At 43.5% G+C, this 24,523-nt stretch overlaps 4 protein-coding genes across 11 annotated transcripts; all 4 read left to right on the forward strand.

The window, feature by feature from the left end:
• The first annotated feature begins 1,183 nt into the window (after nt 1–1,183).
• On the forward strand, nt 1,184–12,564 carry LOC112884013 (chromatin modification-related protein EAF1 B-like). 7 transcript variants are annotated; one of them, XM_025949301.1, is made up of 23 exons: nt 1,188–1,508; nt 1,992–2,093; nt 2,171–2,258; nt 2,333–2,430; nt 2,520–3,837; nt 3,909–4,028; nt 4,130–4,387; nt 4,617–4,802; nt 4,921–5,001; nt 5,420–5,480; nt 5,571–6,154; nt 6,233–6,292; nt 6,392–6,449; nt 6,579–6,751; nt 7,485–7,523; nt 7,602–7,682; nt 7,970–8,107; nt 8,335–8,451; nt 9,107–9,207; nt 9,369–9,587; nt 9,680–10,070; nt 10,612–12,015; nt 12,214–12,564. In XM_025949301.1, exons 2-22 carry the CDS (start codon nt 2,041–2,043, stop codon nt 11,959–11,961), a joined length of 5,574 nt encoding a protein of 1,857 aa, XP_025805086.1. In that variant the 5' UTR covers nt 1,188–1,508; nt 1,992–2,040; the 3' UTR covers nt 11,962–12,015; nt 12,214–12,564. The 7 variants fall into 7 exon arrangements, with proteins under 7 accessions (XP_025805088.1, XP_025805085.1, XP_025805086.1 ...); XM_025949303.1 differs by having other exon boundaries at nt 1,184–1,508; nt 1,992–2,258; nt 9,680–9,992; XM_025949300.1 differs by having other exon boundaries at nt 1,187–1,508; nt 1,992–2,258; nt 5,580–6,154; nt 6,239–6,292.
• Nucleotides 12,565–15,194: 2,630 nt separating this feature from the next.
• Nucleotides 15,195–16,849, forward strand: LOC112884683. Its single transcript, XM_025950162.1, has 2 exons — nt 15,195–15,449; nt 16,291–16,849. The coding sequence occupies exons 1-2, from the start codon at nt 15,320–15,322 to the stop codon at nt 16,572–16,574; spliced, it is 414 nt and encodes a 137-aa protein (XP_025805947.1). The 5' UTR covers nt 15,195–15,319; the 3' UTR covers nt 16,575–16,849.
• Nucleotides 16,850–17,049: 200 nt separating this feature from the next.
• Nucleotides 17,050–20,397, forward strand: LOC112884682. Of its 2 annotated transcripts, XM_025950161.1 has the most exons (11): nt 17,050–17,264; nt 17,400–17,438; nt 17,530–17,584; nt 17,782–17,855; nt 17,932–18,062; nt 18,182–18,248; nt 18,774–19,072; nt 19,220–19,714; nt 19,806–19,889; nt 19,974–20,063; nt 20,101–20,397. In XM_025950161.1, the coding sequence occupies exons 1-10, from the start codon at nt 17,240–17,242 to the stop codon at nt 20,031–20,033; spliced, it is 1,329 nt and encodes a 442-aa protein (XP_025805946.1). In that variant the 5' UTR covers nt 17,050–17,239; the 3' UTR covers nt 20,034–20,063; nt 20,101–20,397. The 2 variants fall into 2 exon arrangements, with proteins under 2 accessions (XP_025805946.1, XP_025805945.1); XM_025950160.1 differs by having other exon boundaries at nt 19,974–20,397.
• A 655-nt stretch (nt 20,398–21,052) lies between these two features.
• On the forward strand, nt 21,053–23,438 carry LOC112884681 (protein ANTAGONIST OF LIKE HETEROCHROMATIN PROTEIN 1-like). The gene has a single exon (XM_025950159.1). It carries the CDS (start codon nt 21,448–21,450, stop codon nt 22,789–22,791), a length of 1,344 nt encoding a protein of 447 aa, XP_025805944.1. The 5' UTR covers nt 21,053–21,447; the 3' UTR covers nt 22,792–23,438.
• Nucleotides 23,439–24,523: the final 1,085 nt, after the last annotated feature.

Consider the following 24,523-nt stretch of genomic DNA (forward strand, 5'->3'; position numbering starts at 1 on the left):
TGCCAAGTTAAGTGGCTTTGTTTCGGCTTGTATACTATTAGTTCGATGCTGCGCCAAGTGTTTGGTTCAGAAAATTCTGATGTCGTTTCATTTGTCACCAAGATGGCATGGCAAAGCCGGCTGCATAGGTAAGTTTCTAATTCCACGTCGTTATCTGAAAAGATTCGATTTCTCGGTCAACCGGTTGATGGAGAACATTTTTAATATGTGTACTACTGAAGAATGCATAACTCGTCCTGTTCAAAAACTTCGCAGCACGCGCGCGCACCGTGTATATAATCAAACATACATTTACATTGAAACTAGAAGATCGTGTCTCAAAAAGATCACTAAAGCCATTCAAGGCTCTCGTAAACGATAGCAGTATCATAATCCCTTTATAGCTCCATGCACTGAAAGGCTATAATCAAATTATTTAGAAAGCGAGCTGGGAGTTAAGCTCTTGGCCTGTAGCTTGCTCGTATACGACATACTGCTTTGTTTCGATTGCATTCGCTAAAAATCTTATTGTTAGGAGCTGGTGATGGTGGTAGGTTGCACACTCTTCAACTGGTAAGGTTTTTTGTGAACCAATCTTTGCATGTATGTCTATCTGATTAAAGATATATGCTGTAAATTCATCTGCTTTGTGATACAGATTTTGTGGCTTGACGCCTTAAGGAACAGGCCGTGCTTCAAACAAACAAACGTAGTAAAGTGTTACAAACTTAGGATATCCGCAATGTAGAGTGTTACAAAAATCGACTATGGATTAGAAGACCATTGACGTGGAGCACAGTTTAAGTGGTGTAGAGTTGGACAACAGGAAATAATGCAAAGTAATTTAAACCACACTATCGGTAGCACACACGTGATGCATATGTCATGTACGTAAGGGTTATTTTATTCAGCTGACGCCGCATAGTTCTAATCCTCTTTGGAATTAGATTTTAGCTATTGTAGATATCTGACAAAACATGCTATGTACGAATTTTTTACATACAGTTTAATTTAATGTCACGGTGGAGCTGCTCTTATCACATTTGTAGATACTAGAAAATATTATTTAATTAAAAACAGTGGCAACGACCACCAGACTAGTTTGAAAGAAAAAGATTCGAACTATGATATTTGTTAATGAAAATATCTAAAACAAAACGAAAACTCGGCGTCGAGCCGAGCCGAACCCCACGCAACAGCCAACACAACAGCAATCGGGTCAGACCGCACCACGAGAGGAGACGAGACGAGACGAGGCGAGCCGAACGGACACGGGACGCCGCCCCGCCCGGACGGACAACAACGCGCAGGCTCGAACTGCTTCCCTCTCCTCGCGCTCCTTCCCGCCTCCGCGCTCCGCCCCGCCGGCGCCACACCCTCCTCCGCCTGCCGCCTCGCCTGCCGCCTCCGCGGCACAATCCTCCGGCGACCTTCCTCAGTGTCCCTCTGACACCTCTGGCCCCTCTCCGCAGCTGCCCGGCCTCCTCTGCCCCAAACCCTAACCCTAGCTCCGCGCGCAGGGGCCCAAGGTACGTGATATCCTCCTTTGCACGTCTGTTTTGGCCCCCATTCGACCTCGTGTAGGCGCCCCACGGTTACCTGAGTCGTTATTCTGTGTGGGCAATGGTTATAGGAGGCTGGAGTGTGCCACTTGTGACTGTCAGGGGAAGCTCTGGCGCAGCTGGAGACAGTAACCCTTAGCTTCATTTCTAGTCTATTTGATGCCATTGGGATGTTTCATTATTGAGCTGCTGATAAGTGTGTTTATGAAATCGCGCCGCCCACATGGCCAAGTGTAGTGTAACCTTGATATATTATTATGGTACTGGCATACTGCACTAGCTTAAATTCACGTAACATATTGCCAGCATCATTCCTGTGTGCTCCCATACAAATTGCTGAAATGCACACCCGTGACTGCACTGTGCCATATCATCTTTTTTTGATTCTTGTTGATTACATCTTTTCTATGTTGTTTGTTTGAGATTATTCTTTTTTTTTTTTGCTTTCAGTGATTTGTGTTGGAAGGATACCTCTCTTTGTTGGTGCTGTCAACAATGAATGGCTGCTTTCATTGAGGCACGGGCGATGCCTGCTTCTGCTTTTCTTCAATGGTGAATGCTAAGCCATGCTCAATGGGTGGAATTATTGATTATGGTGTTGATGTGGGCACTAAAACATCACCCCGCAGTCTGGCCATTGAGAAAGCCCAGGAGGAGCTCAGGCAGGAGTTTGATGTTCGTGAAGAACGGAGGAAAGAATTGGAATTTCTAGAGAAAGTATGCCTGCATCATGTTATCTCTCAAATTGGATTTCTGTCGTCGTTGTACTTACTTACTCTTGTCTATTGCAGGGAGGCAACCCATTGGATTTCAAATTTATACATGTAGAAACAGTCAGTGTACACTCCGCTTCTCTCACAAATCAAACAGAAGCACAAAATGTGATAAGGTAATGGTTTCTTCCTGATGCATTGTTTCATGGCAGTTATTATGAATCATGATTTCACTTAGGAGCCTTTCGTTGGCCTTCTATCGCAGTGACGCTAAAGGTAGTTTTTCTGCATCGCCTCATGGAGACTCAGTTGAGAGTAGCGACAAACCAGGAAGTTCACTATGCCGTGAAACCAACATAGCAGACAATCTCATGCTTTTGGATGGAAGTAACAATGGCATGGCAGAGGGAAAGATTGTAAAGAAAGGAACCAAAAGATTAAATGCAGCCCAACCCAAGCAGTCCTTGCCCAATGATGGTCACAAATATGCGAATAAACCTGTTTTTTCAGGTTTTTCACGTCTTGGAGACAAAAGCCAGGCATATGTTCGGCGCAACAGGTCAAAGCCAAGTAGAGAGAGTGCGAATGTTGCTTCTGTTAGATCTTCTATACCTCCTGTCAAAGGTTATGATACGAAAGATGAAAACGATATATTACAGAAAAGCAATGTAGGTGATCATGGTGAATGTTCTGTTTCTAGTATGAAACAGTCTGGATCAAACTATGACAATGCACCAAAGAATGCAGCTTCTGATGGTCAAGCAGAAATGGAGTTGGATGTGATTCATACAATTGATGAAAGTGAGTGTGTGGTGAATGAGGAAGCAAAGCAAGCTGACAGCAATAGTAAAGCTAAAGAAGTGCCTTCACATGATGCAAATTACAATCGGCTACTTGGGTGTGGTGACACTGCTGAAGTTGCATCTGCAGAAACTCCTGACACCAATTTAAAGGTTCCTAAGCCTTATCCTAATGCATCTACACATGATGAAAGAGAGTCATGTGCTGTTGACAAGAAGGCTGACGATGGTCACTTGGACAAACATATGGCCCATATCCATGAAGGGAAACTTGATAGCAGGAGGAAAGTTCCTGTCTCTGCTGTAGAAGCTTCTACTTCACACAAAAATGGAGTGGGTGCACCTTGTGAAGGCACCTTGAATATTGTTGATGATCATGCAGATGGAGACACCAATCCTGTTGCAGTGAAGATTGATGTAAAGTATCATGAAGACCTAGACAGTAGTAGATGTTATAGTACGAAGGAAAGTTCCGATATTGTACAGCCTGAAGCCAGTCTTCAGATGAAAGATGAAATGGAAGTTTGTGACAGTGCAATAGTTGCACAGAAGGATGCAGGGTGCCTATCTTCTGTCAACACCATGAACATTGAGGAAAGTCCAGCTTCAGATAGGAAAAATAGTTGTGTTGGGGATTCGGACTCAGCTCATCCCATTTCTGTAGGCATTGATTTGCCTAAAGCTTTGCCTTCACCAAAAAATGATGAACCTAACTTAGAGAGTGAGATTAAAAAATCTAAGGCATATGAAGATTCTATTCTTAAAGACGCTCGTGTTATAGAGGTATGATTATTTTATATATTTTCTTCTCTTTCTCTGGCATAATCTTTTTCTAAAAGAATAATGTTCCTCAGGCTAGTATTAGAAGAGCTGGTGAACGATCTCACTGTAACATTGCTTTAGAGAAGAGGAGTAAGAGTCACTGGGACTTTGTCCTTGAGGAGATGGCATGGATGGCAAATGATTTCATGCAGGTACTTTTGTAAGTTATCTCCATATTTCTCCCTCACGCTTGTACATACATGAATCTCATTACTATCCTTGTTTGCTTTGCTTCATTGGTTCTGTTTAATAGGAACGACTTTGGAAAAGTGTGGCTGCAGCTAAAATGTGCCATTGGATTGCCTCAGATGGCCGTGCCAAATTTGAAGAAGCAAGCATTCAGAGAAAGCAGAAAAATATTATGAAAATCATTGCAAAGGGCATCATGAGTTTCTGGCGTTCAGCTGAGGCTTTACAAACTGCTGACATGACAGCTAAAATGATGCATGCACACAATTCAACTATGCTGGAGGAGATGCAGGCTTCTGGAATCAAAGCTGAAAAAGAACAGGTAAATAAAAGTGTGGAACTAGTCTAGCATCACCTTTTGTCATGGCTTGGCTGCATTTGTGTTCATTCCATCACATATATTCAATTTTTTTAATGCCAATGTATTGAAGGGTTTTCAGTCAAACTGTGGTGCTGCTCGTCAGTTACTTTCCAGCCCTGCCAGTTTAACTGATACGCACTCTTTTTTTTACCATTTGAATTATTGTTGTAAACTGCATGTATTTGTATAGGTTTACAAGTCACTGGAAGCCAAAGAATCCATGCAGCCTTGGCAGTCACAGATTCAGGATTATGCAGTTCGATTTCTTGAATATAACTGTAAAGCAGCTGATTCTCATGTGTTGCCTGAAGCCCCACCTACTCCTGACAGGCTGAATGACTTCGGAATCTTGAAATTGTCTGATCATCTCTCAGAAGTAAATCATTGAAACATTATGTATTTTATGATTGATTTCTTTTGTAACTTTCACCAGCTGAGAGCATGCACGAATATTTGCTACATCATTCTGTTCTGATTATTTTATTAATTTTCAGGAATGCCTCTTCTATACAGTACCACCTGGGGCAATGCTGGCATACAGGGAGTCTCTGGAATCTCTTTCCGTGCATCACAAGGTGAAGAGAAACTTCATGCACACTTCCCAAGATTTAGTGATCATAGTTTGGCTCCTTTATCCTCTTCCCCCATATGGGACTTTTGTTAAATTGTTGAACCACAATTTGGACAGCCAATTTTATCTGAACAACTCGCAAAGGAGTTAAAGGCATTTTATCTTACTTTAGTTTGGTCTTCAATTTTCCCTGCTGTTTAATTTTGAGCTGCTTTTTTGCACCGTATGTCGTCAATGCCAAGAGGAAGATTTCTGGCCATATTTACCTGTTTAGTTTTAGCCATTTTCTTCATCAGAGAACTATTTACTTTTTAGCTAGCACCTTCAACATCACTAGAACACTGCTGTAATTTTCATATTCATCATATTCACCACTCTGGCATTTTCTTTTGTGAAACATATTTACCAAGTACTGATTTCAGGAGGTTGGCAACGCTGAACTCAACGATGACTACGAGGCATCTGTTTGTGATTCTGCTGCAGGTAAAATGTATCAGTACCTTAAATATGTGGTATTTGTTATGAGCTTATAATGTTGTTATGCAGTTCATATCCATTCTAACATCTTTACAGTTTGTTCAGATTTGCTCCGGGAGAATGCATATGAGGAGGATGAAGGCGAGACGTGTACTTATCTTTCTCCTAAAGCATATGATGGTGGTTGCTTATCAAATATGGGTCACAGGAAGAAACATCTAATGCAGCAAAGGATTAGCGTTGCAAGGCCATATGAAATTGGTACCAATGTGCCTTATGAACCATGCTTGGAAAGCAAGTCAGGGAACCAGCCATTGTTATCAAATGGCAAAAGACCTACTTCTTTCCTCACAATACCTCCAAAGCGCATCCGTACAGCTGCCAGGCAACGAGTTGTAAGCTCATTTCATGCTGGTGCTAGTGGACCACCCCAAGTCACAAGTAAGACAGATGCTTCAAGTGGAGACACAAACTCCTGCCAAGACGATCAAAGTTCTTTGCATGGAGGGTCCTTTCCATGGAGGAACACTGATTTTGAATCTACAGTTGAGTCGAATAGACAACTGCCTTATGATGCTCGCGAAGCGTGCACTAAAGCAAGCAAGAAGAAAAAGCTTAAGAACCCAGGATACAAGATTGCTCAAAACACAGTCAACTCCTCTATGCCAACTTCTGTAAAGGTTAATTCCTTAAGCTTCCTCGGTCCTCTCCTGTTACTCTTATCTGCAATGTCTTGAAGCAAATTTATTCTCCTAAAGTTTCAGGGCCGTATGTATGATTCGAGACTGCAAGTTGACTTGACTAACAAATATGAGCAGGTTCAACCCACCCCAACCCACCCCACTCCATCTATGGTAGTGATGCTACGTTGGAGTGTTAGCACTGACTTCCTTTTTTCTTTCAAAATCTATTTTCAGAAGGAGTACCTGAAGAAGAGATCAGATATCCACCAATATGATTCAAATGGGAACAGTGGTAATTCCATCCTCTTTGTTTATATACAGTGCACATATGGCCCATGTCTTACACAAATCAGCTACTTGCTCTTGATATCATTTGGGACATAACAGATGGCTCATATTTTGTGTATTGATTTGTCCATAGTTGCATATGGTGGTCAACATGCTTCTAAGAAGCTTAAAATAGTGAAGCAAGGATTAGATATTTCGCAAGAAGCTTCTCATGCTGCATCACAGATGAGCAACATGGCAAATTCTGCTAGATTTATAAAGTTCATCACTAATAGGGATCGTGGGAGAAGATGCAAAGCACTGAAGGTATTATCATTTTCCACTTTAGAATCATATGCTTTTCTCTTTGTTGGCCATCAACACATATACTGGATTGAACCTTTCGTTGCTGTGTTGCCTGTTTATTTGATACCTATGCCAACATCATTTTAGAAATTAGATAGTCCACTTGCTATGTTATGTGGTCCTTTTACTACTAGTATATAGACCAGTAAGCTACTAGCTACTCTTGTTAATGCGTGTTCTTGACTGGTCTAGTCAGCCTTAATTTGTATTTGTATAATCAGAAATTTTGCTGCTACCTCATCTTACCTTTTATCGCTCTTTATTGGTGGAATTGTTGCATTTTATCAAGCAAAGCAGGTTCAACTTTCTCATCTGTGGTCAAGACTGAGGGCGTTTTCTTTTATATGCCCTATGGTTTTCCATTTATTTACGGTCAACACATTTCTTATAGTTCATAGTGTAGTCTAATCTGTTTGAAGCATTGGGTTGTTCTGGCACATTGTCGCGACCCTTCTTTTTATTCGTTTTGTTTGTTTTGGGTTGCGGGCATGTGGTTGGATTACAGCATCAGATGACTGTATACATTCAAGCATCATATTGAATGGACACCACATGCTCCACAAGTAGGATTTTCTTTCCCATAAATTTTTTCTGGAAACATGCCGATGGGTTGCCTATTGTTGCATTTTAGGAAAGGATAATCTTTTCCATAATTTTCCAGTATGCTTATAAAAATGTTTTGTGCTTTTGTCAGATGACTTCTGTTGGTGGATGGTCAAACTTCGAGGATCAGGTTCTTTTGTGGTTTAAGTGATATATTTGTTTATAGCTATGATTTGTGGCAGTGACTTAAATGTCTTGAATATTTCAGGCTCTTGTCGTCCTTGTCCATGATATGGGTCAAAACTGGGAGCTAGTTTGCGACGCAATTAATAGCATCGTGCAGTTCAAGGTATTATTTTTCAGTGATGTTTTTTTTGCTATGTAACATGCTTTTTGTCATCTCTTAAACGTGCAGTGTGAACACTTTTTATTTACAATACCTAGTTTCTATATATTTTCTGGTTGTCGTCCACTATGTAACTTTATTTCTGTTTGCAGTAGCCAAGTTACTACTTTTATCCGTACATCGACTATTGTTTCCTATAACATTATTTGTTATCATAATAATTCAGGTCACTATTTTATCTTCTTTACCAAACTGTATCTTGGGCTGCTTCATATTTTTCTTCTCTGCAGTCTGTACATAGGCAACCTAAAGAATGCAAGGAGCGACACAAGGTTCTTGTGGATAGAAGTTCTGGTGATGGTGCTGACAGTGCAGAGGACTCCGGTTCATCTCAGCACTACCATAGCACATTGCCGGGCATTCCAAAGGCATGTTCCCCCACTACCTTGTTTTGTGGGTACCTTTTACTTCCTGGCATGTATGTGGGGTGCAACTCACATATATGTGGCATTGAGCCTTTCATTTAGCTCATGGATACTTTCCTTAAAAATCGATGCTGCTTTCATCAACACCACGGCAATCTCAGAGACTTATTTGGAGGATGTGCATTACATACCCTTGAGTCTCTTAACATTGGTATTCATATGTTCATCAGGGTAGCGCAAGGCAATTATTCGAGCGGCTTCAAGGACCATTTGATGAAGAGAACCTTAAGGCGCATTTTGAAAAAATTATTCTACTTATGCAACAAGTGCATGCCAGATGTAGACAGGTGATTATTTTCTCTTATCATGCTCAATGTGTTTATAATGGATGATTGGTGAATTGTGCTACATATTTGTTTTTGTTATGGTCCACTTGCAAGAAGCTTATAGTGTTTTTTCTTTGTGAAATTTAGTACTTGTATAGACACTAGTATTTGACTATATTAGCTGTTAGAGCTTTGTATGTCTATGTAACTTGGTATTTCAGTACAGGGGCAGTTCTTAATGTGTAAGAAAAACTAAAAGTCAAACAATCTTCATGACATTGTATCAAGTGTCTGCAGCTTCTAAGACTATCATAAGACTTCCAACTTGCCGTAGCGGTCAAACAAAAATGTACATATGCCCACATGGGGCACAATTGCACAAACAAAATACACAAACTTCAAGAAAGGGTCCGGATAGGCAAATTGGGAGAGAAGTTTCCATAAAGCCATGTATCCATCTTGTCATACTTGCTGTCACAGCTTCAATTGTCCTTCTTTCTGATACTATATTTCATAATGTGGTGTGGTGGAACCTTTCTCTGAGCTAGGTTTTTACGCTGCATTAGTTCCAATCACCTTTCGAACTCTGATGAATTTTTCGCATCCTGCTGCAAAATTTATCTATATTGTATTATATCTTATGGTTTTGCCTTTTTTGGATTTTCTTGTCATGAAGGGTAATCGCCAGGAGCTCAAGCCAATCATACAGCCACATAGTTCCCATGTTATCGCACTGTCACAAGCATGCCCGAACAGAATATCTGCGGACACTTTGATGTATGTAATTGTCAATTTGGACTACTGATTTAATTTTCATTTTCTGGGGACATATCTGAAATGTATCAACATTTATATATGCTATATAGTTTCTATTATCACTCCATACCATTAAACAGCATCTGAACCTCTTCTTTATGTTTTTGTCTAAACTTAAACAGGCCCCTTGATCTCTGTGATGCAACAAGCCCAAACCTTGATTCAATTGCACCTGGCAGTGTGTACCCAGGTCCTCATACAAATGGAATATCACCGCCAAACCATCAGGGTTCTATTTGTCCTTCTACTCCTACTTCAAGTCTGAATTCCAGGTTACCAGGATCGCCTGGTGTAGTTCCGGGCAACAATTCACCATCACCTTCAACATTGAATACTCCTAGGTAAATGACCAAGTATTCTACCTAGTGGTGTTAAATGGAGTATGCTATAAAGTTTTGGCATAATGTTGTTCTTTGTGCCATTTCTGGTACAGGGATGCTCAGAAATATGGTGTTCCTAGACCTACTTTACAGGGTGATGAGCAACCAAAGATTCAGTTTAATCAGATGGTCAATGGCAGAAATCTTCAGCAACCTGGAGCTTCTGTTACTGGAGCATTTCCTTCTGGGGTTGATTGTGGTGCTCGTATGATGCCTACTGCCCATGGTATGGGAACGGTGGCAGGACTAAATCGAGGTATGCCTGCTGCCAGGCCAGGGTTTCCAAGGATTAATTCACCAGCAACGCTAAATGCAGTTTCATCTGGAAATATGTTACACAACGGTGGGCAAGGTGTGCCCAGTGCAGTAAGTGTCTATCCTGGAGCCATATCTGGTCCTGGAAACTCAATCTTGAGGCCACGCGATCCTATGCAGACACTTCGTGTGAGTTCCTATTTTACATTTCGTATGCTTATAGATTGCCTAAAATGCACGACACAAACCGCACATGTTTTATGTTCAGGTTCAGTGAGTGTGGCTTGCTATTTATTACTGCCCAAAGTTAACTAGCTGTGCGTATCGAAACAAAAAAAAAAGTCACATAGGCCTTTGTAGTATTTTTTGGAGGAAAAAGGTTGTTGCTAAGATAAGAAAGATTTGTGCACTGCTAAACTAAAAAGGTGTTGATTTACATGCTATTTGTTTTTTCTAGGAATTTGCTGCTCTTCTTTGTTATAACGTTGTTGTTTGGTTTCTCTGTTTGAGGTTTTTTTTTACTCATTTTATTTCATTTGATCAGTATTCTTTATACTTCTGTGTGTATTACCTGTTGAAGTTTGAAAAATGTGTATTACTTTTGCCTGATGTGCAAGTTGAGTTAAATGATGGTTCAAGTTACTCTGGTATCAGACTTTAAATAAATATGCTTAAGAAGCAGTCCTTAATGAAAAATTGGTGGTGTTGCTGATATTAAATTTTCTTGTAGCCTGTTCAGGGTATAGAAGAGCATAGGCAGATGCCTGAGTTCGACAAGCAGGTTGCACAGGGAAGTAGCCAAGCCACCATCCAGTTCAGCAGCATGAATCCATCATTCTCGAGCGTTGCAGCTTCTTCACCTGTTCAGCAACCCCAACAACCACATCAGATGTCACAATCATTGCACATGTTTGGAAATCCACACCACTCTCAGATTCAGGGTACTAGTTCAAGCCCACAACAGCAGCCCTATGCTGTGCAATTGGCTAAAGAAAGACAAACGCAACAACGTATGGCACCTCAACAGCATAGTGATGTTTCTGGAGCAAGTGCAGTACTCAATGTACAGATTAATACTCAAATACTGCAGCAGGGCCAAGCCTCTGCTGCCAACCCAGTTCCTTGTTCACAACCACAGCATCAGCGACAGCAAGCTGCACAAAATGTGCCGGATAGCTCTTCATCTCCCAACCAACCTGCCAGTATTACACAACAGAAGCAGAAGAAACAACAGGGACAACAGCAGCCTAGACAGAATCACCAACAAAGGAATCACGGTAGTCAGCAAGCTAAGCTTATGAAGAGCTTAGGACGAGGAAACATGCTAATCCCCCAGACTACTCCAATTGATAGCACGCCCGCTGCTGCTTCTACTCCACCAAAAAAACACGTGTCCGAAAAACTGGTGCAACATGGCCAAGGCCAAGGACTTATCCCTGCTAATACAGCATCAATGCCTTCAATGCCTCATCCTGGGAATCAACCTAAGCTAATCAATTCATTGCCCCAGTCACCAAAGAAGATGCCAGATATTGGTAACCAAGGCTTAATGCAGGGTTCTTCAAGTCAGACCCTGTTAGCTACGCAACAACTTCCATTTCATTCTAAATCGACATTGACTACAGAGCTTCAGCAGCAGCTGATCAATCCATCACAAAACAGCATTGACAGAGCAATGGTGCAACAAAAACACCAAATGAACTCTGACTGTAGGACAGACATCAATATCGATCAAGTCCACAATCAGATGGTTCCAACATCCTTGCCACAGAGTGCAGATTCAGGCAGCCCTGTAGCGCCATTGGTGAACCAGCAGAAGCAGGAGGCATCACATAATCTGGCTTCAGTAACCCCATCACTGAAGCTGCATAGCTCTCCTAAAGATACTTCTTTTGGGAGCGAAACATTATCTAGCGAAGACCTGCTGCAAAGGCAAGTTTCCGGTGGTTTTCCTGTTCGTGGTCATGGTGTTGGTGGCCCGTGGAACCAACAAGTTAGGCAGCAGTTGCAGCCTCAGCATCAGCAGAGAACAGTTCTTCAAGGCAGTGTATATGCTCCTTCAAATTCTGGGCCTGGCTGATCATTAATGAATCCAGGCTGCTCATTTTCAGATATTTGTAAAGTTAATGTACAGGTATTTGCTTTAAAATGTTGTTGTTAGTTTGGTCTTTCCATCCATCTACTTGCGCATTAAGCACTAGTGTTCATTACGTAGATGAGAGCATATTGCGGTTTTTGAGCTGCAAGATAAAATTTTGAAACCACTAGGAGCAAATGTCAATAGCCCCTGGGATTTTGTTTGCTGACCTTGTGATCTTTTATCTGGTGCTAGGTGTCTGTTCTTTGGAAGCTGTGGGTGATAGTGCTTAATTTTACTTGGAGCTAGCTAATTTTTCTCACCTTAATGTCAGGTAGATAATTGTTTGTCAGTTTAGGCCCCATCTTTTGAAGTTGGGTTGTGTTGCGATCTAGAATGTAGAAGATAGGTGGAGGTGGTTGTTAGATTGTAACCCAGAAACCTGGGCCCAGCTGTATATTTTGATATGAGGTCCATGCTTCTAGAGTCAGGAAGGAGAAGGAGATCGGGATTAATTACTTATCTTTTGTATGTATTTGTAATCCTGTATGTCTAACTTTAGGTTTGTGAATGCAAAAGAGCTCTTTTTGCGTTTTGTGATGTCAAGTCCTTTTCCTCCTTGCAAGCAAGTGTTGTTATGTCTGGGTCTGGGACAACGAAGCAAAACCAATTTTTGGACCTATGTTGTGCACTTGTACTGGCCTGAGGACATGTTTTATCTCGTAGAAATATGGTTAATATTATACTCCATCCGTTTTTAAATTAGGATAAGCTAACCAGTTAAAAAATGAAGTAACTAATTAACTTGCCGGGAGGAGTGCCTTTTGTGCTGGACTTCGTATGCAACCTATGGTAGGGGCAACTGGCTACAATGTCGTGCTGGACGATGATACATTGTCTAGTTAATAGTTATGTATTTGTGGGATGAGAATTTTATAAGCATGTTGGGTTTTCTCTCCTTTCTTTTGATTTATTTTCATATAGCTACCCTGATTTAAATAGTAAAAAAAATCAACGCCCCGTTTAGTATCCACCAAGCAGCGCACCAAACGAACTTGATTCAGCGAGCTTGGCCTTTTGCAGCTTTTCAATCGGTTAAATATGTGCTCATTCGGTGGCTTTTAACCGAATGGAGTAGGGCATTTGTGATGAAATGAGGGAAATTTGAACTTCAATTTATATATGCGGTGTGTTTTTCCAACTCTCTCCTTTTTTAATACACCAAGGACGTATAAGATTCACATGTGCCACGTACACACTCGCATATGGCAATTTTTCTTTAACCCAAGATTACTAAGTTATTCTATATCGTTTTTCTAGATATATAAATTTTTCTTTTGTATCTAGATGTATAATATATCTAGATGTATAGTAAATATTATATTTTTTTAAAAAAATCAAACAACCTACAATTTGAAACGGTATTTATTTCAACAAATATTCACCAAATCATGAGCCACAAAGTCTGTTGCAAAGCGTAAATTCAATTCAACCATCGCTCGCTAGAGTTGCTGCTGGTGGACGATACACCTGACGCGCTCCACTCCGCGGGGTCCACCTTAGGACGCCTCCAGCCTCCCACCAGCCCACCTTAGCATGCGTAGCATTCATTTCCTTTTCTCCTCTTTGATTTTCTATTTTTGTTTTTTACTTTTCAACATATGGGTAGCTACGATCATTAGCATATGGAGATAACTAGTACATGAAATATTTGCTTCCATTTCTTTTTCTTTCCTTTTATTTTTCCGTATCGTCCTTATTTAACATGTAGGTAGCTACAATTATTAGATCTATGGCTAATCAAATTCTTATGTTTGAAATGTTTGTCTAGAAAGAGTTATGTATAAAGTTATGCAGAATAAGTTGTGTGTATAAATTTACAATGACTTGTACAATTTATTTATAAAAGTTGTGTCAGAAAAATTATGCGGAGAAATTTTCATTATAATTTTAGTCGTAAGCTTCATTGGCACTATTTTCATATGAACTTGTGATGGAAGATTATCACTAAAAATTTATTCTGAAAAATTATAAGAACAAGTTATGCCTAAAAGTTTTGTTCAAAACTTCTCTAATAACAATTTCACTAAAACGATATTCTTAAAAAGGTTAGGATATAAAAATTATGCACAAAAGTTATACATATAACTTTATAACTTTTAAAAAAGGAAACTTACGAAAAATAAATATTTCTAAAAAAGGAAAATTCGGTGTCGTTGGAGATCGATAACGGGGAAGCCTCCTGCGCGCGCTCGCGAACTAGGAATCCCCGGAGAAGATCATCCCATCATGCAATGAGCAGACCCGGTCCCCAATCTAAACTTAAGCGAGCTAAATCATCCGCTACTGAGTTCACGGCGTTAGCAGTCGAACAACATCACTTAAAACGGTTAAAAAAATGGCTAACATTTCAGGTGCAAACCAGGGTATCCGTGCAAACTCCGTGCAAACCAACTAACAAAAGTCGCAAAAAATTCTCAAAAAAATTATGTATATACTTCATAGACTACTCTACCACTGTATAAAATTTCAAGTTCAAATTCATCATATGTTAAGAGATACTAAAAAGAGAAAATTCTGAGAGATAAATAAAAGAGAAAACTCTTAAAACTTTCTCTTCTTAACATATGATGAATTTGAACTTGAAATTTTATACAGTGGTAAGAAAGGCTATGAAGTATATACATAATTTTTTTAAGAATTTTTTGCGACTTTTGTTAGTTGGTTTGCACGGAGTTTGCACGGATACCCTGGTTTGCACCTGACATGTTGCCTAAAAAAATTACGGATGCTTAGTTCACGACGTTAGGTTGTCTCCAGCGGAAGACTCTAAACCGTTCTCTACCCTATATATAGAGAAGATTCCGTTCTCTATATGCTCCAGCAGCGTTCTCTAAATGGCCCTCTAAAATAAAGAACGCTACAGGTTTCCTCTATATACAGAGATTCTCTCTCCTCTTCTCTATTTTTTCTTTATGTTTTAAATACTAGATTAAATAAAAATAAAATATGTCCATAGCATTTGAGGTATGATAAATACGTAGGTACAAAAATTTGGAACAAAATTTATTTTTAATATAGGATTTAATGTATAGAGAACGAGATTTAGAGAACATTATTGGAGAGAAATAAGATATAGAGGAGAGAATCTTATAGAGAAGTCCGTAAATAACGGATACAAAGAAAGATACAGATAACGACAGTTGCAGATAACCTTAGCACCCTCGTTCGTTCAGACGTGGAGGTCAAGGGACAACAGGGAGAGAGGACACGCCCATCCTCACTTCATTCATCGTCATCGATTCATCGGTTGCCCGCAAATCCACCCAAAAGAAAAACACTCTCCACCTCGAGAATCTCGATGGCCGCCCACGGCAAGCCCAAGGCCGCCGGTCCGCCGCCGCCGCCTCCTCCACCGCCGCCCGAGGCGAGGAAGGGCTTCATGCGCCGCATGTTCCCCTTCCTCCTGGCCGCCAACCTCTTTGTTGGAGGTCAGCCCGACTAGACTTCCCCCTCCTCCCTCCCTCCCCTCAGCGCGCTTTGGGGGCAGCAGATTCATGCTAGAGCTTGCGTCCTGCGATTTCGCTGATTATCTCTGTTAGAGGTAGCAAACAGATGCTGTGTTGGGAACAATGGGGGCATGGGGCACTGTTCTGTCATCCGGACTCCGGTAGGTTTAACTGCCGCTTCCACTGCCTGTTGTACTCAGAGAAGACTTCACAGTCTAGGAACTAAACGATCCGCTTGGGAGATCTTATTGGTTCCAATTTAAGTGACAAAAGCGGCATGGCATGGAAATGATCCTTATGCTGATTCAGATTCCTGTGTGATGTGCTGCTATTTTAGTACTTGCCGGTTCTAGTGTCTGATTCTACATTTTGAGCCAGCACTCCTGTTAGCGACTTTGATTGTTTCACGGGCTGACTACTCTGCATATTTACTCCCATACAGCAATCACTTTTCTAGTTCGTTGACTTCAGAATCAGGGGACTTATTTATGGTCTGAGTTTTGACGTATGGTTTAGGTTGTGTATTCTTTCTGCCTATAGTACGGAGAACAATAAGGAAGCTGCAAAATCGGGTCATAGCCAAAATTTAGGTACCATCTTTAGTGTAGAAATGTAGATACAGAGATGCATATGTTCATGATTGTCTCAGCATGTTTCTTGCGTTAAAGAGATAAATGTGCACAGGATTTTAAGTGCTGAGCTGCTGGTGTTTCCTGAAGGTTGTTACTTGTTGTAACTCCTAAGCACCTCTATATACCTTTTTTTGCTTGCTCAAAATATCTTTAAAAGGGTTAGTCTAACTAATTCTTCCTATAACATGCAGTTTATGTACTTGTGAGGACCTACCGAAAGGACTCCGCAAAGGACTCTGCAACAGATCCTGCTACCGCATCAACCTCATCTGCTGGGAAGCCTGTCGAACCAGTCACTGTGCCCAGAAAGGAGCTCCCACCAATCCCCGAAGACGAGCAACGCCAACTCTACAAATGGATGCTGGAAGAGAAGCGGAAGATAAAGCCATGCAACGCTGCAGAGAAGAAGAAACTCGATGAGGAGAAGGCCCTTCTCAAGGAGTTCATCCGAGCAGGATCCCTCCCGAGCTTATGAGCTTACCATTTGTCATTTTGGATATCTTGTGTTTGGTGTGTCACCAGGAATGTGGTTGGGCCTGATTGGATTGTGTACTTATGAGCTCACCAGTTGTCATTTTGGATATCTTGTGTTTGGTGTGTCACCAGGAATGTGGTTGGGCCTGATTGGATTGTGTACAAGCGCATTACTGTACTCTCTTGTAAGCTGATGTCTCGACAATTTGACCTCCTCAAGTCGAAAGGATGTGTGCATGCAAACTTGCATTGGCTGCATTGAAAACTTCTGTTTGGGAACTTCTGCCCATCTGCTATTTGCTCTGTTGACAGATTATGTTCTGTGGTGTTCCTGTGATGGGTGAGCCCGTCGATTGCCATGTAACCATTTTGTTGAGACTGCAACTGGGCCCCAGCCGTATCCAGGATATTCTTAACCACTTAATGCAGGCCCTCTGATGATCTCTTCACAATTTGTGGGTGTAGGTCTTTGATAGAAACAGAATAAGCCAAACTTCAACTCTTCCTGTGGTCCCAGGAGACCCAGTGCGTACAGATAGCCAGCCACAAGTCTAGCTCGCCCAAACAATATCCACTGGCTGTAGCTGGTGTATCGTCTTCATCTCTTGCTCAAGCAGATTAGAATTGGAGGGCTTCTATGCAGCACCAAGCAGGAATTCAAGAAAAATGCCTGGCAACATCCACATCTCAGGAATTTTTCTATCTTCATGATTCATAATTATGTTCTACTTGAATATCTGAAGGAAAAAAATGCCTGTATTGTTATGTTGGAAGCAAGAATTGATTGTGCTTGTTTTCTTTTCCTTTTTTCCTTCTCACTATGCAGCCACTCAACCACCAGCCATCACCCCACTGTTCTTGCAAGGTTTGGATCCCCTCATACTGCTTCCTTTCCTCTTTTCTGTTTTCCATTTGCTAATTTTCTGTATTATATGTAAATCTCATTTTTGATGCAGTTGGTATGGGCAAAAGAGAATACAGTGGAAACATAGAACAAGATGGTTTATCTATGTAAGTTCATTTCATATTGCCTTGATTGATATTCAGCTAGTACAGTTTTTGTCATATGCGGGTCCAAGGTCCATCCCTGGGTATAAAAATATTTATTTACTGTTCCTCTTTTCACTTCAGCGTGCTTGTGTTGAAATTGACTAATTGCATGCAAAGGAAAAATTCTAAGTTATCTCACACCAAATATATGCTTGCAGCCCTGTTACATCGCTTCGGGACAGTATGGTAATGATGCTGTACAATGCAGACAGAGAATTGATATCAAAATCAGGTTTTTAGCTGGTTCACTGTTCTTTTTTTGTACTTATCAGCATCTATTGAGTGATATGTGTTGGAAACCTCCACAGAGCTGAAGACAAAAGCGATCCTGGAGTCAGGAACTATGGATGTTGTATTTACTCTTGATAGTGGAGGAAAAATAATTCTTCAGGTGCAGCTTGTACTCAACGATGATGACCGCAAGAGGATCCAAGAAATGGTAAGATGGCTCCTTTAGGATGCCTTTGTTAAAACTCCAGGGGCAAATTTTTCGATAGTTTCAATAATAATATTAGAGTATGCATATAAATTGTGTATGTACTATTTCTTTCTATTTAGAGAAACTCTGCAATGAAAAGAAAACAGCAGGCACTACTTGGAGATGGCTATGAACTCAATTTTCCAGGTACACTAGTTACATACTATATTTGTTCAGGTTTTGTATCATGTATTTTGTTAATTGCAAGCAAGCAGTTGATCTGATGCACAAATGATACGCTTTGATGTGATACTGGCTAATCATACTACTTGTGGTGTCATGATGTTCCTTTGTCTCCAAATAGGCTAATAATATGAGATACATCTGTTAGTATTCCTTTAAATTCCCTTTGATGTCATACAGAGCTTCAAGTAGTAGTCGTCTGCATATCTGTGGTGTCAGTGTGTGGATTCAGTTAGAAACTTACCGGTTTAGGCATTTAGTTGTTTGCATATGATCCATCATATCTTAGCACACGTCTTTTTTTCTTGAACACTCAGGAACTTAGCACATGTCTTTTTTTTCTTGAACACTCTGGAACTTAGCACATGCCTTAGCCTTCACATAACTGGAATGTAAAACGTAATTGCTAATGAGGTCTATAGTTGATATGAAGAGTATTTGGGAATTCTGTTTCCTAATTCATATAGATTACTTTGAATTTTTTGTCAGACAGCCCATTGTCTAAACGGCTCATAGAGAAGATCAACATTCAAAGTAAAGGAGATGGACGACCTAAGCTTCGGAAGAGTGTGTCGCTGGATGATTTGCAAGAGAGGGCCGTGTTCTCTGGAATAAATGTGGATCCGCGGATGAAGGCCTCAAGAAACTTGTTGCTGCAAAGGGGTGTTAGAAATACTTCAAGGTTTGAAGATCCCAGTAGCTCCAAGAAAGGAAACAGTAAACCAGAGAGCAAATCAAGTAGTTCAGTGAAGAAGATGATAAGTGCCTTCGAGGGCACCTCTCCACAGGTTTTTTCCCTTAAATCCAAATATTGCACAAGAAATAACTTCCATTTATCAGGATCATGTCATCTGTTGTCTGGATTAGTGTTGGCCAAACAAGATTGGTTAATGTGAAATACGTGCACGGTAACTCTGTCTTACCTGTGCCTGCAGGGTTTGTCTTCAGATATTGATGCATCACTGACCGATTCAGGCATTGGTAGTACGCAGGCAGGCAAAGCAATAGTCCCTTTTGGTGATAACAAAGGTTCAAATTACAGGTCAGGAAAGACAGTTTTGTTCCAGCATAAAAAATCCAGTGCACCTGGACAAATTGGGATGTCAAGTCCAACTGAAAGAAGGAGCGGTAGGTCCAGTAGCGGTGACAGAGCAAACAAGCAGAAGCTAAGAGAAAATGAGCTGAACAGAACTAAAAGGAGATCCCAGGCAAAGCATCGGCGCTCCATTATTGGCCCCTCCTATTCGCTGGAGCGGATGCATTCAAGAGACTATGTTGAGCACTCGTTGAACTATTTGGTTGCGACATCAAGCACCCGGATACACCCACATATTTGTGTAACTACTGCGAGCAAGCAGCTGAAAGACCTCCTTGAGCTTGAACATTGGAAGTCACATGCGCACATGAAACACACTGATAAAAACCAAGAGGTATTGTAAGTAATGGTTTTGCTTATGCATGCTGGTGCTTTTACTGCTTGGAGCTTTGCCTCTTAACTTTTGTGCCAAATTTGTGAAGCAGATCACAAGTGTCGATGAATCGATTGCCTCTGCTCAAACTCGAAGTGGCGGTTTCCCTGTGCTGAATGGGTGGTTGATAAATCAGGCAAGTCTTGCTGGGAAGTCTGTCAGAGTTCGCTGTTAGTTTGACAATGCTGTAGAACTCATTTCTACTATCTGATGTGCGCAGGGAGTGCGTGGTGCCATTGTGGTAATAGCTTGTGGGGCTATGTTCCTCAACAGCAGATGAAATATTGCGTCAAGCTTCAATGCTGCCATGGTCCTATCCTTTCTGTATTGCAAGTATCTATACTCAGGAGGACCGAGGGCAAAGATTTGCGTTCAGGGCTCAGCTTTGGTCGGACAACTATCTTCCTGGCTGGATAAGGTGGACTCTCTGGAGTAAAATGCCTGGCACATCATTAAACTTGCGCCAAATTCTTAACTGGATCACTCAACTTGAAAACAGTACACATTGCATCATCAAACTTGTAACAAGGTTCAACGTGTGATGAGTAGTTATTCCACATAAGTAGGCTCAATCCATCGTGGCGATGACACAATAAGCTATCTCATCTTCAAAGTCCATTGATTTGATTTCTATGAGGGTGACACTTGATCTGGGTTATGGATTGACCATTGCGTGACACGGCTAAAAGATTTATGAGCGAATGACTGTATTACCGCAGTCGGGTGAGTCTAGTGATCTCGATTTACAATTTTCTAATTGCGATGATCAAATTGAAACACACTAGCAAATATAATGACCATCCATATATTTTCCTGTATCCTGGACGGTAGTTGCATTTTGGAGAGTGACCGCTAGCTACCGGCCCTTGGAATGACAGCTACCACGGATCAAGTTCTGCCCTGCCGCATGGAGCGTGCTTGTCTTGTTCCATACAGAACACGAATGAAAGCCACGCAAAATGAGTGGCCAGATTGACTGGACCAATTCGAGTGCGAAATAAGATGTTTTCCGATAACCGGCGCGCGAAATTGTGGCAAATTTATGCCCAAAGATTGCATATTTTGATTACAAGGGCAAATGTGGTGGGCATTGATGAAAGCCATAAATTAATTTGTTCGTGCAAGACGTGCGCGCTGAGTTAATCCGGTCATGAACTGTGGAGATATACACGGCGTTGCGTGGCGATGGCTGCAATTGACTCGGGAAATTCGGCGAGCATTTGATGGGTGTTTTGATTGCACGATTCCGGTGAGCAGCTAGCTAGTAGTAACTCCTTTTGCCGTTGCCATCTGCCAGCCGTCGTCTCGGTCTCGGCGCCGCCGCGGCGGGCGGGCGTTTACACTCTCTCTCGATCGCCGCCGCCGTCGCCGTCGCACGCTCCAAAACCAGAAACCATCCTCCTCCTGGGGTGCTCGGCTCCCTTCCACACTAGTCTCGTTCCGACCGACAGCGATGTCCCCGTGCTCCTGCTCCTCCTCTTCCTCCTCCTCCTCCTGCTCCTGCTGGGGCGCGCTCACACCCACCTAACCCAACCCGCTCCGACCCCAGGCAGGCAGGCGGGGGACGCAGGGTCCTCTTCTCTCCAACTCCCCTCCTGCTACTGACCACACCATACCTGCCGAGCCCGACGACCGCTTCCGCTTCCAAACCCGATCCCCCAATCCAATCCAGGGCAGCACAGCAGCAGGAGGCGATGCCCAAGACGGCGAATCGTCGCCGGAAGCGCGGGGCCGACGAGGAGGACGCCGCCGATGGCAGCGCCAACAAGAGGTCCGCGACCAGCGTCCTCACCTCGCTGGACGTCAACGACGCCCCGCGCCTCGAGCTCCCCCTCTTCCAGCTCAACGGGCGCCACTCCGACCGGCACGGGCAGGGGGACGAGGAGGAGGGGGAGGAGGAAGAGGAGGTCACCGGAGGAGGAGGAGGAGGGTCGTCCGCGCCTGCCGCGGCGGCCAGCGGCCAGAGCCCGCACCAGCAGCGCCGGCTGTGGGTCAAGGACCGGTCGCGCGCATGGTGGGAGCAGTGCAGCAGCGCAGACTACCCGGAGGCCGACTTCCGCGCCGCCTTCCGCATGGGCCGCGCCACCTTCGCCATGCTCTGCGACGCGCTGGGCGCTGCCGTCGCCAAGGAGGACACCGCGCTCCGCGCCGCCATCCCCGTCCGCCAGCGGGTCGCCGTCTGCGTCTGGCGCCTCGCCACGGGGGAGCCGCTCCGCCTCGTCTCCAAGCGATTCGGCCTCGGCATCTCCACCTGCCACAAGCTCGTCCTCGAGGTCTGCGCCGCCATCCGCAACCTCCTCATGCCGCGCTTCCTCCGCTGGCCCGACGCCGCCGCCGTGGACGGCTTCAAGGCCCGCTTCCAGGCCGACTCGGGGATCCCCGGCGTCGTCGGCGCCATCTACACCACCCACATCCCCATCATCGCGCCCAAGGTCTCGGTCGCCGCCTACTTCAATCGCCGCCACACGGAGCGCAACCACAAGACCTCCTACTCCATCACCCTGCAGGGGGTCGTCGGCCCCGATGGCGCATTCACCGACGTCTGCATCGGCTGGCCGGGCTCCATGCCCGACGACCAGGTCCTGGACCGGTCCGCGCTGCAGCAGCGCGCCGCCGCCGGCATGATGGCAGGGTCCTGGGTGGTCGGCGGCGCCAGCTACCCGCTCACGGACTGGGTGCTCGCCCCCTACGCGCAGCCGAACCTGACGTGGGCGCAGCACGCCTTCAACGAGAAGGTCGCGGAGCTCCGGCGCGTGGCCGTCGACGCCTTCGCGCGGCTCAAGGGGCGGTGGGCGTGCCTGCAGAAGCGCACCGAGGTGAAGCTGCAGGACCTCCCCGTGGTGCTGGGCGCCTGCTGCGTGCTGCACAACATCTGCGAGTCCCGCGGGGAGGAGATGGACCCGGCCCTCCGCTGCGAGCTCGCCGACGACGAGACGGTGCCGGAGAACCCCGTGCGCTCGGACAGCTCCAGAAAGGCTAGGGACGACATCGCGCACAATCTCCTCCACAGCGGCCTCGCCGGCACCAAATTCTTCTGAATCCGTCCGGATTCATTGATTGATCGATGCGGCGTCACTGCAAGCATTCGTCCCTGCATCGTCGGTCGCCGACGGTTCTATCGATCCTCTCTTCGGTTCCTTATCTATTGTTGTTCATGGCCATTTTCATTGGAACCATCGATGGAATTGATTCTTTATAATTTAGGGAGATCATCCTCATAGAACACACACAGAGAATCGAGATTAAACCGTGGGTTGGTTTTTTGACAGGATTAGTTTAGTACGTAGTACATATCTATCCAAGAGCAAGAAGAAGAAACGCATGTGTTTTCTTTTGCTTATTATCGCAACATGTGAAAAAGACCGAGTTCCTCAAAGGAAAAAGAAATTGAAAATGTCACTGCGTCACGTCATGTGAAAGATTCAGCTCTTGAAGAAAAAAAGAATATTTGTGTCAGTATTAGTAATAGGATATACAAGATGGGCTTGGCTGGAGAATGGGCGTGCTTTGTTCAGTTGTTTGACTTGAAATCTTACGCGTCTTGGAGCGCAGGAGAGGCCAGGCTTGAATGTCTTGGGTGCGTGCGGTGTAGTAAAAGGGTTTCATGGCATGACTTGGGGAGTTGGAGCATTTCATCCCATTTCTGTGCACGACTGGTTGTGAATTGTTTGACATTCCCTGAATCTGATCTGTACTGTACTGGGTTTTTCCGAGTCGATGGTGTTGAAAAATCTGGCTGCTTTCGGTTTGTCTATCCAGCTGCAGGGAGGCTACCTAGGACTTGTTTGGATGCACCCAAAATTGCAAATGTTATAAACCGGAGTACTGTAGCGTTTTTTGTTTGTATTTGATAAATTTTATCTAATCATGGACTAACTAGGCTTAAAAGATTCGTCTCGTGATGTACAATTAAACTGTGCAATCAGTTATTTTTTTACATACATTTACTGCTCCATGCATATGTCCCAAAATTGATGTGATGGAGAGAGAGTGTAAAAAGTTGGAATTTGGAGGGGATATAAACACAGGCCCCTAGTGTTCAGGTTCTGTGTTGTTCAAGGTGAGCCCATGGGAAATTTTGATGGATAAATTCAGTGCAAATTCTGCAAGGATGTTGTCCATGAAAGCATTTTTTTAATTAAAAAAGGGATGATACATCGTGAAATTAAGTTGCGCCTTCGGCGCAAGGTACACCTTTTCTTTTCTTTTAGGGTCGGTGACTCCGTGTCATTTTCTAAATGGGGTAAAGATACATGGAAGTCACGGGACAAGAAGAAGAAGAAGCGATCCGCAAATCTTGGCAGCCACCGACTTTGATCTGATGACGTGCATCTTCTCCTCATGGACGACGGCATTACTGTTTCGAGAACTGAAGGAGTGAGTACAATTGGAGAAGTTGCAGTGAGACTCTGCAGCAGGAAGCTGCAGGCGGTGACCTGCCCAGCCCAGTAACATCTGATCTCAGATCTCTGGGCCCCGGACAGGAGAGGCAAAAATCTAGCCGGCCGGATGGATTGGACGCGGAAACGCGCGCGGCGCGATGGAGAGGGAACGGGGGCAGGAGACCTCCCGCCCATCCAACGCGAGGAAGGTTCCAAAATTTTTTCCAGCGGTGGCAACGGGCGGGAGGTCCCTCGAGGGGCATCCAGCCTGCCCAACGGGCGGGAGGTTTTCCCGAGTGGCATTCCGCCCGCCCAACGGACGGGACGTTCGACCACCGCTATATAAGATACCACCTACCCTCAAATTTCCATATTATTCAGCAAAAAT

The sequence above is a fragment of the Panicum hallii genome, chromosome 3 (assembly GCF_002211085.1).
Source record: "Panicum hallii strain FIL2 chromosome 3, PHallii_v3.1, whole genome shotgun sequence".
Classification (NCBI taxonomy): Eukaryota; Viridiplantae; Streptophyta; class Magnoliopsida; order Poales; family Poaceae; genus Panicum; species Panicum hallii.